The sequence below is a fragment of the Pinus tabuliformis genome, chromosome 9, assembly GCF_031772625.1.
Source record: "Pinus tabuliformis cultivar Carrire ecotype Pingquan chromosome 9, CPIR1, whole genome shotgun sequence".
Classification (NCBI taxonomy): domain Eukaryota; kingdom Viridiplantae; phylum Streptophyta; class Pinopsida; order Pinales; family Pinaceae; genus Pinus; species Pinus tabuliformis.
This window is the reverse complement of record NC_142307.1, coordinates 43,711,740-43,732,709: the sequence shown is the minus strand read 5'-3', so window position 1 is coordinate 43,732,709 and position 20,970 is coordinate 43,711,740. Positions and strand designations below refer to the sequence as shown.

At 37.3% G+C, this 20,970-nt stretch overlaps 2 protein-coding genes across 2 annotated transcripts; both read right to left on the bottom strand.

Moving 5' to 3' along the window:
- Positions 1-7,420: 7,420 nt before the first annotated feature.
- Positions 7,421-9,318, bottom strand: LOC149147060 (uncharacterized). Its single transcript, XM_089441700.1, has 2 exons — positions 9,201-9,318; positions 7,421-7,833 (listed from the first exon to the last, which is right to left on the bottom strand). The coding sequence occupies exons 1-2, from the start codon at positions 9,316-9,318 to the stop codon at positions 7,421-7,423; spliced, it is 531 nt and encodes a 176-aa protein (XP_089297826.1).
- An 8,391-nt stretch (positions 9,319-17,709) lies between these two features.
- LOC149147059 (protein NRT1/ PTR FAMILY 5.6-like) lies at positions 17,710-20,630 on the bottom strand. The gene is made up of 4 exons (XM_089441199.1): positions 20,273-20,630; positions 19,949-20,166; positions 19,279-19,847; positions 17,710-18,845 (listed from the first exon to the last, which is right to left on the bottom strand). Exons 1-4 carry the CDS (start codon positions 20,442-20,444, stop codon positions 17,966-17,968), a joined length of 1,839 nt encoding a protein of 612 aa, XP_089297325.1. The 5' UTR covers positions 20,445-20,630; the 3' UTR covers positions 17,710-17,965.
- Between the last annotated feature and the right edge of the window lie 340 nt (positions 20,631-20,970).

Sequence of the window (20,970 nt, the reverse complement as noted above, 5' to 3'; positions counted from 1 at the left end):
GACTGTGATGATCTGTGCGGATTTGGAAACGTCGCCCCAATAAGTAAGGTCGCCAGGTCTCAATTGCATGTAAGATGGCCATCATTTCCTTCTCGTAGGTAGATTGGCCAAGATTCCTCCCACTGAGTTGTTGGCTTGTGAAGGACAACGGTCGCCCTTCCTACATTAAGACTGCCCCAATACCTGTACCCGAAGCATCACATTCAATGACAAAATATTTGGTGAAGTCAGGTAGTGCTAAGACTAGAGTGGAACACATGGCATTTTTTAGAGCTGTAAAGGCCTGTTGTGCTTCCTCATTCCAGCAGAATGATTTTTTCTTTAGGAGTTGGGTGAGGGGCTTCGCTATGTGACCATAGTTGCGGACAAATTTACGATAATAGCCTGTGAGACCCAAAAATCCTCTCAAGCTCTTCAAGGTCTTAGGTTGAGGCCATTCCTGCATTGCCTGGATCTTTTTGGGGTCCACCTTGACACCTTCACGCCCCACAATGTGGCCCAAGTACTCTACTTCTGCCATTCCAAACGAACACTTGGACATCTTGACAAATAATTTATGCTTGCGGAGCAGTTGCAAGAGTAGATCTACATGCTGAAGATGTGCGGCCCAAGTGCAACTATAGATGAGGATGTCATCGAAGAAAACAAGGACAAATTTCCTGAGATATGGTTTGAGAATGTGGTTCATAAGGCTCTGAAAAGTAGAGGGGGCATTACAAAGACCAAATGGCATGACCAGGAATTCATAATGGCCTTCATGAGTTCTGAAAGCAGTCTTGGGGATGTCGACTTCCTTCATGCGAATTTGGTGGTAGCCTGAGCGAAGATCCAGCTTAGTGAAGAATTGAGCCCCATTGAGTTCATCCAGCAAATCATCAACCACCGGGATGGGAAATTTATCTTTGACTATCAACTTATTGAGGGCCCTGAAGTCGGGACACATCCGCCACTCCCCATCTTTCTTGAGCACCATGACCACTGGGGATGAATAAGGACTAATGCTGGGACGAATGACACCTGCTTCCAAAAGTTCCTTGATGATTTTTTCTATTTCATTCTTTTGGGTGAACGGATATTCGTATGGGCACACATTTGGGGGTTGGGCCCCTGGAACCAAGGTGATGCTATGATCATGTTCCCCTCGCGAGGGTGGAAGCTCATGAGGCTTGTCAAAGACCGACAGATGGTTATTTAAAATCGGTTGCATCTCAGGATGAATTGGTAGAGGCTTTGTTTCGACTGCCTGGATGGCATTAAATTGAGCTACAACTCCATGATTGCCCTTTTTTAACAATTTTTCCATCCTATGCGAGTTGATGATAGAGGGGGCTCCCGCCTGGAGTCCACGGAGGGTATGTGTGTAGTTGTTCTGCTTAAAACTCATATATAACTCCTGGAAATCCGTTGTGATTGGCCCAAGAGTGTGGAGCCATTCAGCGCCGAGGACAATGTCGCAACCCCCCATGTGCAAACATGTGGGTTTTCAACTGATAATCCCCCATTTGAAGTTTGACATTTTCACAGCGGCCTTCACATTTCATTGTGCCTCCATCCGCAATTTGAACTTGGAAGTTAGAAACTGCTCGTACAAAACAATGCACTGCTTCTGCGACTTTTTGATGGATGAAATTATGTGTACTTCCACTATCAATCAAGACTACTACTGGGCGATGTTTAATAAAACCTCTGATTTTGATAGTTTGAGGGGAAGAAATCCCTGCCAAAGCATGCAACGAAATAACTAGTTCGTCAGAGACATTGTCCTTTTGGTTGTCTTCTTCTAGCGGCTCCTGTTCCTCCAGTGGTGGATCTTCCTCTGTTGAGCTGTAGTCAGTGGCATCAATTTGAAAAAATTTGGGCTCCTTGCATTTATGACCTGGGGAGTTTTTTCATCACAGTAGTAACATAGGCCTTGCTTTCTTCTTTCGGCCATTTTCGCAGGTGACACCTTTTGGACCTTAAGTGTTTGAGTCGTGTTGTGAGCCTGTGGGGGGCGACCTTTAGCGGAGAAATTTGGGCAACTGTATTGGGCTGCTAATGCACGTTCCACATTACGAGCTACCTTGCAAGCCTCCGTCCATGTGGGAGGGTGGTGCAGTAGGACTTGGGCTTTGATAGCTTCTTTAAGACCGCTGATAAAACATTCCGTGTAGAACACATCTGAGAGACCTCAAGTGCGGAAGGCTAAGGCTTCAAAAGCTGTAATATATTCATCCACTGTACCAGTCTGTCGGAGCTTAGTAAGACGACCCAAAAAAGATGATTCCTGGTCAAATCGGTCTTGAAGAGCTTTGGTGAATTTGGTCCAAGTCCTAAAAGGTCCAATGCAACGCTGATGTCATTCCCACCATTGCCACCTTTCATTGTCCAAGTACATGCTCCCCAACATAAGCTGAGTCGCATCATCGAAGATGTGATTCAGTTTGAAATACTGCTCCATTTGTGCTATCCATGCCAATGGGTGAGAACCATCAAATTTATGCATATCCAACTTGGGAGGTCGCTGACTGGGTGGTGGGTGGGTGTGCCAGACGTGAGGAGAGTGGCTAGACTCACCCTCATTGTGTTCAGTGCCATTATACTCCTCCTCATGGGCTTGCTCCTTGCCCTTCGGGACTATTTTCTCGACCATGCTACATAGTCCGGTAAGCTGAAGGTGGAGGTTGTGCATTGATTCTTCAAGTTTGTCCATCCTTTCATTGGCCATCGCTTGAGCTCTAGTTTCTACCATACACCAACCAGATTTTTTGAAAATTGGGACCGCCTAAAAAATTTTCACTAAGAAGTGAATGGTACCACCGTGCTCAGCTCGTCGTCCTGATTCTGATGGGCTAGATCACCAATAAGCACCCCGAAAGATCTCCTTCGTTATCAATACTGCAGTGGCCAAATCCTCAAAATGTCAATGCGGCCAAAAGTCCTGCGAAAATTATACCCCGGTATAGGAACCCTTCACAACGACTCCGATCTGGTGGATCTGAGAGATCTGAATGGCGGATCTAATGGCGAAACAGACTGCTTCTGCGGATCTGATGGATCTAATAGATCGGAATGGCTGATCTGCGAACTCGAGACTGCGGGACTGATGTCTGCTGCTGCTACACCCCTTTGCGCAGGCGGATATGGAAGAGATGTTGTGTGATCCCCCAACAGAAAAGGAAACTATGGTCTTGAGGAGTGTCAGGTGCTACAGATCGCAATATACATAAGGGTCTGGCAGTAGTACTCGGCCCAATGTTTCAGGGCTCTAACTAAGGAGGATCGACCGTACCCTTAGCCGTACAACCCGACTACCCTATTGTACAGGCGAGTAATCTCCCCGAGTGCTGTTCTCGGTGTACTGTAGCCGCAAGACGGCCGACGGTTTATCTATGGCGAGGTTTCAAGGGAGCCTAGGGGGCTTCCGATATACCCAGAGTGTACGTGGAAGACAATCCCTGCACGGTTCTGTCTAATGCGCTACTACTCGAAGGGGTACCCACAGGGATTACAAGGGAGTCCAACAGACGTGACCACCTCTTGTATTTCCTGCATGCATGCCTCCCCAAATCCGCAGGTTTATGCGCTCAACGACAGATCCCGTGGTTTAAAGACGTCAGAACACGTCTCTAGCCAAAAAAAAAAATTGCTAAGAAATGGAGATCCCACCGGCCCTGGAAAGTGCTCTGATACCACTTGTTATGCTCTTAACCTACAAAATGATACCCAAATACAGAATATGCGAAGAAAAGATACCCAGAACACAGAATAGCAATGATTTTATTATTCAGAAAGTAATGTTCACTTGCCTCTTCGAGGGGGCAACCTCCAATAGAGCGGAGCTCGACTACAAAATAAGACACGATGCTCCTCGCAGGGAGTCTCTATCCTTTATATATGACTCATACATGCAATACCACGGGCCAATACCGTGGGTTTTATTAATACCATCTATCTAATACTACAACCCATTTGCAACTAACTGTGGTTCTGTCATTAATTGCGGATTAACCACTTACAATTATTAATATGGGCTTTATTGACTCTTGACTATGACGTGATCCCATTACATAAATAAGGGGGTTAGGGTGGGACCCTAACAACCTAAATCCACTTACCAAAAATAATTCGTTGAGAATCATCCCCTTGAAACCATATGGAGATGAAAGAGAAAAAAAGCACAAAGAAACTGATGTTTTTATGCTCTATTTCAGCTGTAAGTTTCATTTCCATGCATAGTAGAGTAGACTTGATTTTATTTCGACAAGATTGAATTGGTTTGCTTCCTAGTTCCTGCAAATAGTGTCGATTTGATTACTTTCTTCCTTTCCTACAATTTTCAATATTTCTTGTAGAATAGACAACAAAATGGTATATGTATAAATCAATTTCTCCTCAATTGATTTTAATTGCATCAAATCAACAAAAGATGAAAATAATACATGCTTCACACGTAGTGCCCACCCCTCTTAAGTTTCTACAAACCCTGGGTTGAAAATTAACCAAGTTGAGACCCTTAGGAGTTACAACATTCTTGTTGTAATACTTAGGGCCATCACATCCTCTATAATGATGGAGCATCAACGAGAAGGGAGGTTAAAACAACATTAAAGTAGGACCATTAGCTTGTATTTCCAAGTATTTATGAGAGGTAAGATGTTCATATATATCACTTCAAGTTGTAAAACTATATGGTGGGCTCCATCTACGATGTGGTGCCTCATCATAGGCATTGAGTAGTTAGGTATAATCTTAACCTAGACCAATTACTAGCTATCATGTCTATGAATTGAACCTCTTTGTGTCATATGTAGTGACCAACTCATCGATCATTGTTCTCCCTATGTCCTTCAAGAGGTGTTCAACGCTTATGCTTTTTTGTTCTCTCTCTATCTCCAAATGGTGAAAATTTTGGAAGAATGAATATGCAAGTTCTTAAATCCATTTCATCCCTTCAATTCATTCAACAACAATATTTTGTAACCATTTCTCAGAGCACTCATAATGTTAACACTTTTGGCATAACAAAATTGTGTGATGCAAAAGCCTTCGAATGGTGTCATGTGTCCCTTGTGATACCAACTTGGTGGAAAGTTCTACACACATGCATTCTTACAAAGCTTAGCTCGAACATGTTGGGTATGTGTTAGTTTCTTTGCATGACTAGCTCTAGGTGTTGTTTGTTGCACGAGGTGCAATGGGGCGTGGTAGTCCCCCTAGGGTTTGGGGCAATAACCCAATTTTTATTTTTTGGTGGACCCACCATGGTTTTGCACATGGTTTTTCGCATGATGATTTTACCCATGGTATTTTGTAGATCTTTTCAACAAAACTATGATTATGTTCTAATCAAAGGTTAATGGATTGAGAGTTTATGAATACTTCGAGATGCATATAATGTGTTGTAACATTGAAAGGAATACAATGACAATCAATGTGGTTTTCCTAGTTTTGGGTTCCAGGAGATTTTTATTTTTATCTTTTTTGTTCTTGCCATTATATATTTTTTGTTTTTTAAGAATTCATTTGCAAGTAATTTTTGTAAAGGATTAACACCTTCAAGACATTAACATTAATAGAATGCCAAAAGATTTTAAGACACTTTGATTAAACATACTTCTCTTACAATTTTATGAAAGTTTAAATCCATCTCATCATAAATCCCATTAATCTTGACACATGGTGAAAGGATCATAAATCCCATTAATCTTGACACATGGTGAAGGGAGATCATGCCATATATATCTTCCAAATGATGTGCCATGCTCTCACCGATATCAAATAAATGCATACATACTTTTTCAATTATCAAGTGTTCTCCATCAAGAATTTAAACAAGTGTAAACTTGGAAGGATTCAGAAATAATATTAGTTACTTTATATTTGGTCCACTATAATCCTTTGCTAAATCCATACATATTTCCATCTAACAAGGAAAACCCACCCTTAATTCTTTGACAAGTGACACGACACCTATACCTTAAGACTGGTATATGATTGATGAAACTACCACCTCATATGTTGAAACTACCACCTCACGTTGAATCATCATTATGAAAATTCACATAATACATTATTTAAGGTGTGGAAGGTTGTTAATGTGACTTATTAACCCATTTTCACCTAACACGTTGACTATTAACACCTTTCAAGATGTATATGAAATGAAAAATAGAATACGATGATAAAAAATCATCACAAATCATGGAAAGAAAACACCAAAAAAAACATAAATTAAAAAAAAAAAAAAAAATTATCATGGGTGTTTCACATAGTAAAATAATCATTCATCTCCACCTAAATCCACCCACCAAAAATAATTTGCAGAGAATCGTCCCCTTTAAACCATATAGAGATGATAGAGAAAAAGTACGCAAAGAAACTTTGAGCAAAAACTAAAGCCGCAATGATGTGTTATGACATCATTCGGACGGGAAGATAAGACAAAGACTATGAAGGTTTTCAAACTCCGTCGACTACCAACCGAAGTATCCGAGGAGGTATCAGATTCTTCAAATTTCTTCTAGAAGTAGATCAGATTCTTTTATCAGATTCTTCATTTTCTAAAAGGAATCAGAATCTTCAAATTTCTTCTAGAAGTAGATGAGATTCTTTTATTCTCTTAAAGTAAACTGATGACGTCAACGTACCCTTGAGCGTTCCAAAGGTTTTATGGAAAATAAGTTACAACTATTACAGGGTCGAGCAAACAAAAGTGCATCTTTATCTCGATTACAACCATATAGTAAACAAATGGTGTATTTTTATTTAGATAATTAGTTTAGTTTATTTTGGTTTTTTAATTAAAAGTCGAGTAAATCGTTGATTTAATATATAGTTAGATATTTTAATTGATACATAAAAGTAGAGTCAATCGTTGATTTAATATAGAGTTAGATATTTTAATTTACACATAAGTTTAAGGGAAAAAAATTAAAAATTAAAATTAATAAAATTGGTATTGTGTACGGCCTAGTTTAATTTATATAGATGAAATAATTTTTTTCATCGAAATTTACTAAATATAATTTTAATATTTTTGTTGTTTAAAATATATTTTTAAATACATAAATGTATTTTTATTTAGATAATTAGTTTAGTTTATTTTGTTTTTTAATTAAAAGTAGAGTCAATATATTGTTAGATACTTTAATTAACACACAAAAGTAGAGTCAATCGTTGATTTAATATATAGTTAGATATTTTAATTTTTTTTAACAAGAACGGTTATGGTGTTTCATTATCTGCTTGGCCAATGGCCACGAATTCGGTTACAAAATGAGGAGCGCTTTCCAACATGTTGTTCTGCCAGGAGGGGATTGGCAATTGCTCTTATCCTCTTCCTCTTTTTACAATTTTCAAAATAAACTTTGAATGCTAATTGTCCTAGATAGAAAATGCAGACAAACTGATCTAATAATAAACAATAAAACATATATTTTCATGGAATAGGAGTCCACAGAGAATCCTTGTTTCTAAGAACGGTTCCAGCTTCTAGATGGACAACAGAATATGCTTGGGCGTCTGCTGCTTTGTTATTTGCTCTTAGAACATGAAAATATGTCAAGCGAAGCGATTTTGAGATGCTTTTGATTCTGGAGAGAAGCCTGGCCAGATGCAGATCAGAAGGGTTGGAGTTGGTCACCACAGCTCTTATAATAACTTGGGAGTCTCCAAGAATGTTTGCTTCCCGAATTCCCAGCTCCTTGAGGAAGATTACCCCTTGCAAGAGGGCGAGAGCCTCGGCTTGTATGCTTGATGTATGTCCAAGCCCCCAGGCAAAGTTATGAGAAGAAATATTGTCTGGCATGATAATGCGGCCACCCGCCCCAGCTTTCCCTGGGTTCCCTTTAGCTGCTCCATCAAAAAAAAAAGATGGAATTAATTGTTTGGACAGCCATTCCTGGAAATTAATCTCATTTTTCTTGTTTTGCCAAACTTCAAGTTCTGGAGGTGGGCTTCTTGGTTTATGGAAGCTAATCTTGAAGGTCGTTCCCAACTCTCTGTCATGTTGACTGAGGTTAGAGTCGTCTTCTATGCCTTCCAACCACTCACTTAATTGGCACTTCACTGTATTAGCTACTATTCTGTGATCCTGGGCTTTGTCTCGAAAAATCCTCCTGTTCCTTTCTAGCCAAACCTGCTAGTTAGATATTTTAATTGACACATAAGTTTAAGGAAATAAAAAATAAAAAATTAAAATTAATAAAATTGGTATTGTGTAGGGTCTAGTTTAATTTATATAGATGAAATAATTTTTTTCATCGAAATTTACTAAATACAATTTCAATATTTTTGTTGTTTAAAATATATTTTTAAATACATAAATGGATTCAACATCTTACAAAAGCCCTAGGGTGGTTAAACAATTTAAATTGAAGTTTTTAAAAATCTCTATCCGATTTTGATTAAAAATAACCTGAAAAAGGTCATTTCGTCTATAAGTTAGACTACCCTTTTGTTGTTGTTTAAAATACATTTTTGAATGTATAAATGGATTTAGCACCTTGAAAACCCCTAGGGCATGTGAATTGTGCAGAGTTAAACAATTTAAAATGAAGTTTTTAAAAATCTCTATCCATTTTGATTAAAATTAACCAGAAAAAATAACGTGAAAATGGTCATTTCATCTATAAGTTAGACTACATTTATATTTTAGAATTTTTGGTAGGAATTTGGCAAAACAATTTTTGGTTAAATCATGTTTTTTGGTTATTTAAAATATGTTTTTAAATGTATAAATGGATTCGGGTTCTAAAAAACTTTTGGAGTACCCCAATTGTGTAGAGTTTACAAATCAAATTAATAAGCAAATTTGACCCAAAATTATACCTAAGAGCTCTCCAAAACTTAAAAATGATTTGTCACTCTTAATAGGCTTGGATTCTTAGAAATATATTGGCGGTTGTACTTGTACATCTATCATGTCATTAATTTAAAGTTTTTGATAGAAATCTGGCAAAATAATTTTTAGTTAAATCATTTTTTTGTTATTTAAAATTTGTTTTTGAATGTATAAATAAATTAAGCTGAATTTTTTTTTGAAGTATTTGATTATACAAAATTTACACATCAAATTAATAATTCCAACAAATTCATATCATATTGTAGGTAAATTGGAGCCAGAAATATACCAAAACTATCCCAAACTTAAAATTTATCTCTCACTCTTAATAGGCTTGGATTTTTGGATATATATCTGGTAGTTGTAATTTACTGACATGCCAATAATTTCAATGCAGCCCACATGCACATGACTTTTGTCCTGCCAATAATTTCAATGCAGCCAGATACATGCACACTTGCATGGAGGGCATGAACTCGACGAACCTTTTGCATTCCGTTATAAATGTAAAAAGAAGATAATAATTGACACTCCACCACGGGCAGCAATTTCACGAAAACAGCGTGTCATTTTGGGCCCATCTTTACCTTTTATTACACGCCAACCATCTATTTCATTGGTGCACCGAGCGTGCATGATAAGACGGCTGGGGCGGATGGCTTTCGCTCCCCTCAGTCGAGTTCGAACCCTGCGGAGGTCTTTCTTTCAGCGAGGTCTCTCTTTCAGCGATATGTGACGGCTTTGCCGTATCTGCCGGCTTCGACCGTATTCTACCTGGCTTTGGCCTTAATGTATTCTGGCTTCGGCCGTATTCTAATTGACTTCGGCTATATTGTAATCATGAAGACTTCGGCCATATATGAATTTTCTCTCTTGAAAAAAAAAAAAACCATCTATTTCATTGATATAAGTAGCACGAGAAAGAACCCGTTTTATTCTGTCATGTTATGCTACTGCCGATAATTAGAAAATGGTTTTTTATTATGGTGCTTTACTTTTTATTTGAAAGTTTTAAGCTGTTGACATTTACAAATTTTTGGATCTATTCAACTGAAAACGGTTCCTATCTCTATTTTAAAATGTTATCCAAAACATTTTTTTAAATTTATAAAATCTATAAAAGTTTTTAAATACTTATCCTCCAAAAAAAACTTTGACTATATCTAAGTACACTAATATAGAAACCAATGTTTACAAATTTATATTTTAACGAAAAGTTAAATTACAAACCAATGTTTACAAATTTATATTTTAACGAAAAGTTAAATTACAAAGTAATTAAAAAGTATGTATTATTATATATTAAAAAATATTATATTTATTAATTTAAACGAGGTTATTAAAACCCATTCAGTTTAATTGGTTATTTTAGTGATAATGAAGTATTATGTATCATGAGAATCTAATTCTAATTTCAAGTCTTTTGAGTTTATTTGTGGTTTGGTAGTGGTAATGGTCGAAATTGACCCATTGGGTTATATAATGAAGTGTTATGTGCCATGAAATGAATTCAACCCGTGGGGTTATATAATGAAGTTTTATGTACCATTAGATTAGAGGTTCAAATCCCATGAGTTACCTAGTGGGGTTATATAATATATTGTTATGTACTATGAGATGAATTGACCCCATGTGGTTATATAATTGGGGTTATAGTGATGGTAGTGGTAGCAGTTGAAATCGACCCCGTGGGGTTATTATAGTGGTAGTGTACAATGAAGTGTTATGTACCATGAGATCAATTGACCCCGTGGGGTTATAGTGGTAGTGATCAAAATTGACCCTGATTTCTCTAGTAAAAAAAAATATTGAAAATGTGTCTATGTTAGTATAATGGTGCACCCATATAAAATAAATGATTGGTAAACATCAATAAGCACCAATCCATGATAAACATCAAAACACACACTTAATGATATATCTCAAGTTGCTAAAATTAAAAAAATAAAAATAAAAAATAAAATAAAATAAAAAATTAAAAAAAAAATCATAACTACTTTTTTGGGGAATCAAGAAGACTTCACAAATTAGAAGACTGGATGCAACAAGAAGGATACACAAAACTCAAAGATATCTCAAGATGGAGTGATCAAGGGGTCTGGTCGGGATGGTTGTGTCCTAACCTCCCCCCCAATCTCAATCAATAATGGAATGTTCTTATTTGCAACCTTAAAGGGATGGCCCTTGTCTCATCCTCATCTCGCGATAAGTGCACATGGAAATTGAGTTCCCTCCATTGTTATACAATAAAAGAAGGATATGCTTCCCTAGTTAAACAATTGTCTCACCTGGCCCCAGAAAACATGTGGAAGGAGATATGGCACAAAGATGGAATACTAAAATTCAACATCTTTTATTGGACCTTGGTTCATCAAAATATTTTAACAACTAGAAATATAAAAAAGCAAAACATTCAAGGTCCATCAAGATGCCCTCTTTGCATGGCTTCGGAGGAGATCATTCCCCATCTTTTCAAACTTTGTCCCTTCTCCCTGGATGTATGATAAGCAGCTTATGTGAATCTAATTCATATTGAAGCAATTTCATAGACCTGGACTGAGATGTTTGTACCTTGGAAAAATAATTTACCTTGGCCTTGAAAGTCCTCATCTCTTGTCGTCAGATGTTGGTCAACTCTCCCAAAATATATATGTTGGCCAGTATAGCTAGCTAGAAACAGGATAATTTTTAAAAACGAAAAGTCAGATCCAATAAAAGTGGTTAATAAAGCATTAAACCTCATGTTTGAAGCAGTCACGACCTGTGGATTCAAAGCTTCAAAGCTCGACAATCTTACACCAGTTGAAAAAGAATGGCTTAAGGTGGGCAAGCCAACAAATCATGTTAGTAGCTTCAAGCTGCCCCCAGTAGGAAGGAAAGTATCCTGCATTAGACGAAGTCTGACAGACTTCTAAAACTGATGCACAAATAAAAAATAATTCTCTTTGTTTTTCGATGGAGCCTCAAAAGGAAATCCAAGGGTGGCAGGGGCAAGAGGGGTGATCATTAGCCCCAATGAAAAAATTGAGATTCAATATGCTTGGGGATTGGGTGTTGCTACCAATAACCAAGTTGAATTCTTAGCTCTTTGAAAAGGCTTAGAATTAGCAATTGAAAAGAAAATTATGAAAATCATGGTTTTTGGAGATTCATTAATTGTAATCCGACGAGTAAAGCGAAGCGAAAGGATCACATAACAACAACCTCTCCCCTATATTGCAAAGGATTGTTATTCATCTTCAGCAATTTGAACAAATCAAATTCTTTCATGTACTAATAAATCTGAATCATATAGTGGATGCATTGGCCAACAAATGGACAAGATTGGACCATTGTTAAGTGGACTTATCCGTCTTGCGGGCTAGAGCAATCTCCCTAGACCTTAGAGAAATCTAGTAACAAACAACAAGGATCTACTAGCTTTCCCTAGATAATGTGATTGACTGAAATAAAGACTATGATAGAGGTCACTTACCGTTTAATCGAAATGCCTGATGAAGTCCCTTTCAGAGCTTTTGACCATCCGCTTCTCCTTGACGCTTCAAAGATCTTCCCATCGCTTCCTACAACTTCTCCATGATGTCTCGAAGGAGATATGCATAAACAAAAACATACACAGGATCAAAGCATCCAGTATATAGCATAAGAGATAACTGAACTAATTAACTCAATCACATATCAAAATTGATCAATAGACAATCACAATCTATGTTGGTGATCAAAGAATCCTACAAATTGTATCAACAAAGACATAATTGAGAAAGAGCAGTTGCCTTTATATTAATAAAATGGAGAATAGACTTACAACCTTGAAGCCTTGATGTTGCAAGTCCCTTCCCACAATATCCAACCATCTCCTTGAATGAATATCCTTCCAACCTTATTTATGCAGCATAAGCCTACTTCCAACATTCCTCCCCAATCCTCAAGCCTGTGTTAGCTTTATAGGCTAAGGAGGGGAAGTTTGGGATCCATTTCCCAAGGGATGAGATCCACTAATGGTGGGATAGGGGTTCCACAAAGAGAGAGAATAGCTCCATGATGGGAGGGATCGGGGCTAAATAAGCATCCATTCAAAGCTTGTTAGTTGGGATAGATACGACTAACAATGCTTCGAGACTTTACATTTTATTTTTACATTCGTTAAGTCATGTGTGTGGGCCACAGTGTAACACAGAGTGCACTTATTCGCGGTTTCTAATGGACCTTTCCACATATGCGCAAAGATTGAATAGGGAACTGCGCATGAAGCCAAAAATAAGGTTTTGAGCCATGGGATCCAAGAATTTCACTTTCTTTGGGATAGTTTGGATTCTAACTTTGCAGGGGAATGCTTTGGAACATATTTATAGATAGCGAATGATCCAAATCGATGGTCATTTTCCTAATGTGACAAAATAACGTATAACAACCAAGGGTTCTTAGAATTGAATAATACAATGCTATCAAGTTCCCCATTGCCATGACCCCCTTATATGGCAAAGAAGTAATAAACACTGGCTCCAAAAGTTGTTTAAGTGTATTGGAATATGCAGAAATAGAAGTTCGAGAAAACTTAAGGATGGTGAATATCTCATCCCACCTTTCGTTGGAGGCCTTCATGGATCGTCGATAGGCATTTACAATTTTGTCCTAGATGTCACCTCTTTAGTACCCTATTCAAATCGCTTCCACAAATGGCATATGATCCCAAGTCATAATGCGCACGAGTTTCCCGATGCCCTATTGAACATCATTGGCATATGGATTTTTAAATAGTTGAGATCAACAACTCTGAGTCTTCATTCATTTCGCCTTAGGTTGTTGTTAATCCCTCCCTCTCTTTGTATCAATTCACACTCTCAGCAAGCAAATCGAAGCAATTCGAGAATCGGCGATTCATTCACGCAATTAATTGCTTCAAGGAGGATGTACAATGGTCTAGGAGGATATGACGGGTTTGGCTCCAGGCTCCTTAAGGTCTATATAATGGTGAGCAACCAATATTCAACCTTGTTGAGCATAACAAGCAAGGGAGGGTGTCATGCCAACACAGTCTTGGTGTTAAGAGCCTTTGTTCAAGTGCTAAGAAGAACACCCCGATTTGGGAGTCAAGTTATTTTGTGGTGCAGTCTCCTCATGTCGAATATCAACTCTTCTTCCCATGATAATGAGCAGGTTGACGTGAATCTCTTTTTGGACAGGATTCTGGAAGCCATGGAAGGCCTTCTGAGTGCATTCAATAAGTGGAATAAGGCAGAGGAGAGGACACATAAATTTTTTCCATTCGCTTATTAATACCAAATTGGAATTGATGCAAAGAAAAATGGAATGGTTTCATTATTATAAACGGTACTCCTACTCCTTTTTTCAGTGCAGAGAGGGGACTGCGCCAAGGATGTTCACTCTCCCCTTTATTATTTATATTGGCCATCGACTCTCTTAGTTTACATATTCAAAAGGCTGTTAAAGAGAAAGCATGGCAGCCACTAAAAATTTGCAGGGATATATCTGTGTCCCATAACTTATTTGTAGACGACATATTATTATTTGCCATGTTTTGTAGGTCAACTTGTATGCATTTTCACATGATATTGGATAAATTTCAAAGGGCTACGGGACTACTAGTGAACCAAGACAAATCTGCTATATACCATTCGGATCTCAGGTCGGAAGAAGTTATATGGCTAACAGATCTGTTTGGTATAAAAGCTCATCACTTCAGCAGCGGCATTAAATATTTGGGGTTCCGAATCAAAGCGATTGGTTATAAGAGAACCGATTGGGGCTGGCTAGTGGACAGATTCTACAGGAAAATCTCTGGATGGGAGTACCGTTGCCTTTCTTTGGCCAGGAGAATTATTTTGGTACAATCTATTCTTAATCAACTCTCTGTTTATTGGGCGCACCTCTTCCATCTTCCGGTGAGTATTATTAACAAGATGAACAGTCTTTCAGCAAATTTCATTTGGGGGGGTCATGCTGACAAGCATAAAATTCATCTTATAAATCTGGCTGGAATCTCCCTACCTAAGTCGATGGGAGGCTGGGGGCTATCAGATTTGAGGAACTTTGGTAGAGCCCTCCTGTGCAAGTCCTTCTGGAGAGCTATACAAGGTGATGGGCCGTGGTGTCATTTGATAAAATCGAAATATCTTGCAAATAAGAATTTTCTATACTGGTATCGTAGAGGCTCTATTGGAACAGTTAAGGGATCCCCAATATGGCGTAGTTTCCGAAGGATAGAGGCACTCTGCTTGCAGCACCTGATTTGGCGCTTTCAATCAGGAAATAAGATCATTATAGGCAGAGACCAATTCATTTGCGGAGCTGAGAATATTGAAATACAGGAGTCACTTCTTCATCACTTCCATAGAATTGGTATTTTTTATTGGGACAGGTTGATAGCAGAGTGGCTCGGCCCAATACCTCGATGGAAAGATCCAGAAGAATTACATATTCCTCAAGAGCTTGCACAACAATGGATTAGCGTTAAGATGAGGCTACAGATCGGCGGACTCTTCAGGATAAGAGACTTTGATTTCTTAACCTGGAATATCCCTAAGGAGGCAGAGGAAATATCAGTCAAAGGTATTTACCTAAAGCTGATAAAACAGAATTCTGCTGGATCTCCAATTTTTCCTCTTATCTTCTGGAAAGATGGCTGCCCTTTGAAGATGATCCTCTTCTCATGGCTCGCTTTTCACAATCGAAATCTGACATGGGAGAACTTAATGAAGCGGGGATGGGTCGGACCTAACTTTTGCTCTTTATGCAGAGAAGATGAGGATTCAAATTTACATTTATTTCTGAAATGCAAGCAATCAAATCTCATATGGAAGGAGTTAGAAAGAGTTTATGGATTCAAGTTAGATATGAATGTTTCGATCCAGGGATGGTTCTTAGAATGCAGTAAGCGAAATATCCTATGGCGTAGAATTTGTATCTTATCCATGTGGTTTATATGGAAATGGCGGAACTACTGTATCTTCAACAACTCAAAATTTTCTTTTGCTAAATCTTTTGACTCAATTTCTGTATATCTGGAATCGCTCCCACCGAAGAAAACAAAGAACAATTGCAATCCCTCAGCCAGATCTTCTCCTACTGTTCTACAACAGCATACAACATTTTTTGACGAGGCTGCTCAAAGGGGTCGATGTGGATGTGGATTCCACATAAAGATATCTGAAAAATCACATTTTTCTTCCTTCTGGCATGGTGGACAGGGTTCCAACAATTTGGCAGAAGCCATGGCTCTCACAAGTCTTTTAAAATTTTGTATATTCCTTGGCATACCACAGGTGGCCATCTATGGAGATTCTAAGCTTCTGATAGATTCGGTTAACAGGAAAAATGTCATTCTGGCTCAGCATCTGTCCGGATGGCGTGACAGAATCAACTTTTATTGGAGCATCATGGAGCAGTGCTCTATTCATCACATCTACAGGGATAAGAACCCTATAGCTGATTCCCTCTCTAAAATGGGTCTATCTTCCGCTCCTAGATACTGGCATCTTGAGATAGTATCAGATGATACTACTTATCATATCAGTGTTTTTGTTTTACCAGATTTTTAATTCTCTATCTGCAAGACAGTTCCCAATATAGAAATTTTGGTATCAGATAGCTGTAGATTAGCTTCATAAATATATGTTTCTCTATGTAGATCACAGGCAGTTTTGAATTTTGTAAAAATTTAGATTGCAGGTACGCTAACATGAAATCTGAGGATGTATCACAACAACTTTATATGTCTCATATAATATATATAGTTTTTTCTTCTGAAAAAAAAAAAAAGGAACTATACTGACAATCATGAACTGCAAATTCGCCGAGATGGAAGAAAAATATGCAACTGGAGTGCACATGGCGACAACAAAGGTCGAAGCCAGCAAAAGCCCAGAACAAAAAAAAAGGAAAGCAGGTTCAAGGTCCGAGTGGCATGTTTGATTGATGAAATTATGATTAGAAAAGAGCCTAGAGTGACATGCTAGTCATATGTCCGTTGAACCTTTTTGGTTTCAATTTGACTAATGTTATGTAAGTTTTGATTGTTTCTAGGAGTCTTTAGCATAGAGTATAATAGGCAAAAAAATGCCATAAGAATAGGCTCTTATGTTTTGGACATTTAAAAGCAGAATCATCATGGATTTGGACGAAATATGTAAGAGTTATGGCTAAAAAACCTAGCCTCTATTTAATAGAAAAATCTTAACCATTTCTTTGAAAATAAATCATAACTACTTTGAAAATAAATCTCAATTTTTTATTTATAAATATTACTAAGAATTTTCTAGAATATTTGGTGAAGGTTGAATCCCTATCATCCACCTAATAATTATTGATAATTAAATTAAAATTTTAGAAGTCCTATTCTAAAATAAACATCTGAAAATGTATTTTTATTTTTTAAAACAAAAAATGAAAAAAAAAGTGTATATGATAATATATTATTTATATCAAAATAAATATATCCAATTAAGTATGAAGATTGAATAGTTTAACTATGCCATTTAAACTCAATAAACACGATGAAGATAATTCATGTTTATTGAGATTAAAAATGGTTTATTTTTTTTTTAAAAGTGAGCTATTTCTTAGATATCTTTAAAAAATTATGTTTATATTCCATAAAAATATTAACATAAATATTGTAAAATCTTAATAGTTTTAGTAAAAAAAAATTATCAAGAGAAATGTGCAATTGGCCATGCTCATATCAACAGAACAAAGAATGACAATAATTTTGAACTTCAAATTTTACAAGAACTTCATATCATAACAATCATCCATCAAACTACACCCCAAAATCTATAATTTTGTTAAATTAAATATTAACATTCTTAAAATAAAAAATATCAAATTTGTAAACCTCATATATCTTATAAAATATTTCATAAATATAAAGTACAAAATTATCCTCTTCCATAATCATAATATTACACATAATCTTCAAAGACACAAAAGATTCAACTTCAACTATTACTGGATACAAACTACAAAGCTGTTCAAATGCTTTTAGTTCACTGGTGACATATACAAAGCAACAACTAAATCAGGAAAAACTAAACCTGTCTAGCCCTGAGAAGGATGGTAAGTGAGTTTTCTTTTGTATCAAAAGCATAGATCTGGATAACCCTGGTAAATGTGATGATGAGCTTATAAAGTATCCATCTCTGAAGATATGATTTGCTTCACTTTTTTGTATGTGTATATATGTGCAATATAGACATAACAACATAAATTTAAAGTACCAAGTATAGCTAAAAGCCAATAAAAATAATCTAAATGTGATTTATTTAGATTATTCACAATCCATCCTGAATGTTCTCCTCTTTTGCTCACTCTGTCAACTATGGTGATGAGAAGACTGCTGAGAAAACTGCCAACTCCCATAGCACTAAGATAAAAGGAAATTCCCAAGCTTCTCATGCTGTCAGGGACCTGATCATAGAAAAATTCCTGCAGCCCTACCAGTGTAAATACATCTGCCACTCCAAGCAAAGCAAACTGAGGAATTAACCAAAAGACACTGAGAGGGATTACAGTCTTGGGGGTTTCAAGCAAGCCATGGGTACTTGCTGCATGGGTTCTCTTCTTTTCTACTAGAGCTGCACTCACCATGCAGAGAACAGAGAGGAACATGCCAATTCCGATCCTCTGTAAAACGGTTATTCCGCGATCATTGCCTGTTAATTTCTTGGACAGTGGTACAATTAAACGGTCATATATAGCTATGAAAACGAGTCCAGCAATGGTGGAAAATGCCAGAAGAGAAGACGGTGGGATTTGAAAATGGGGACCCATGCTTCTGTCCATGGTAATGCCTTGCTTTATGAAAAATGTTGTGCCCTGTGCAACTGTTAGTCCAAAGATTAAGCAACATAACCAGATGGGCACCATTCTCAATATAAGCTTGGTTTCTTCCACTTGAGTTACAGTGCAGACTTTCCACGGATTTGGCTTAATCCATCCATTCTTATGATCAGTCTTATGTTCAGAAAAAATTTGAACCATTATTGCTGCTTTGTCCAAAAACCTAATTGCATTCCAAACAAAGGCATATATCAAAGAATGAACCTAACAGCATTGAATCTTCATTTTAACATTAAAAACTTCTCAAAAGCTCCAAACACAAGGTAATCCTAAGAGCTCTTACTGCCGTAAAATCTGAACACCCAATACTCTGTTTCAGTCATTGTATATGGAAGCATTTAAATTTCTACAGATTAAATAGTAAAATGCAAATAAATAAATAAAATCTCAAACAGAATATGAAGGTTTTCACAGTCAGATAACATCTCAAACTGATTATGAAGGTTTTCACAGTTGGATATCATATTATTGATAATTTCTTTGTGGAAATAAATTTGTCATAATCTACGCAATCTACACAATTGTTTCCAGAAGAAATTTACCAACATTAACAAAATCTCAAACAATAGAAATATTTTACTGAAAAGTAATCTTACTGCAAAGTATCTGTGTGAGATAGCAGCCTTTGGCCTGATTTTATGGAGTCCCCATCCTGCTTTTCATAAAGCAAGTTTATATCTGCAGGCGTGCTCAGATTTCTATTTCTACCAGCAGCAACAAAAACTTGAGCAATATGAGTGATGGGACTCCCTGTAGGTAGCCTGCATCTGTACAGTGGCGTTCCATACAAAAACACAACGATGGCTACAACCATGGCTACTGTGGTGATCCCAAATCCTAATCCCCAGCTTATGTTATCCTCAATGTAAGAAACAACAGTGACTGCTAAGAGAGTGCCACCACAGAGCCCAAAATACCACCAATTGAAAAAGGAATTCTTCATAAGCTTCTCAGTTTTATCTTCTTCATCAAACTGATCTGCACCGAATGCTTGCAGAGAAGGCTTGTGGCCACTGGTGCCCAGGGATATCAAATACAAAGCAAAGAAGAAAACACCAATCTGGGCCGTGGTAGCTTTGCTACATTTTGCATTAATATGGCATTGATCATCACTAGATGGCCGCAGTGCCGAGAGAGACACAGAGAGTGTCAACAAAATCAATCCCTGAAACATTGATTTATACAAAGTCATGGATTGCATAATTTAAAAAATCTATAAATGTTGCAGCAATGGTTGTGTACTCAAATCTTTGCCAAAAGTCTTACCAAGATATAAATTATTGATGAGACGAGGATCATCCAGTAGCGTCCACAGTAAGCATCTGCCATGAAGCCTCCAATCAGGGGCAAAACTGTTGTGGCCCCTGTCCAGTAGTTGACATTTTTAGCAGAGGTTGCAACCCCTTCATGCAATATAGTGGTCAAATAGATGATCAAGTTTGAGGCAATCGCATAGTAAGTGAGCCTCTCGCTGAATTCAACTCCTGCACAAGATATCAATGGGTTATAACTATATATGGAATTTATATGCAGGGGACTGTGAATCTAACACAGATGATTATAATGGTTTTAATAATAAAAAGACTTTACCAATGATAAAAACAGAAGCCTTCCATCGGCCAGTTTTCGCTCTGAGAACTGGTCTTCCCCTCAGATCCACGCACCCCTTACTGTCCCCCTCCAATTGTTCATCTTTTCTGCTCTCCGGTTTCGCTGTTTTCTTCCAAAATTCCACCCATTCAGCCCAGTACAGGAACTTCATAACTTTACCCACAGTGGAAAACGTCTGTAACTTGAGGGAGGGCTACTTTTTTCGATTTTCCCCAGTCTGATCTCTTTGTTACGGTATTTCAGACTGAACTGGTGAAGATCTCCTCTGGTTCTTCTTCTTCTAATGTTACAAAGCCGTATTTAACGCAATGCTATTATTGTTTATTTGTGCATTTGTAAGTGGGTCCACCACAATTTTGTTATGGTTATGATTTTATTCGCCATTTCGTTCTGCTTTCAGATTGCCAGCCCCGACAGGCTTTGACTAAAATTAACCCAATTTTAATGGCCAGAAGAAACATGAAGTCAAACCTAATAATATAACAGTGTTAAGTAAAAAGAAATTACAGACTCGTACCTAAACGTGAAGGTTGTTTAAACTTGTTGGGTGTTGTGATGTGAACTATTTCAGCAAACATGTCACGCATTTAGTTAGAAAGTTAAAAAGGGTGGTATAGATTTTTGTTATTTAGTGGTATAGATTTTTTTTGGTTTAAAATTTAATAAAAATCTATTGG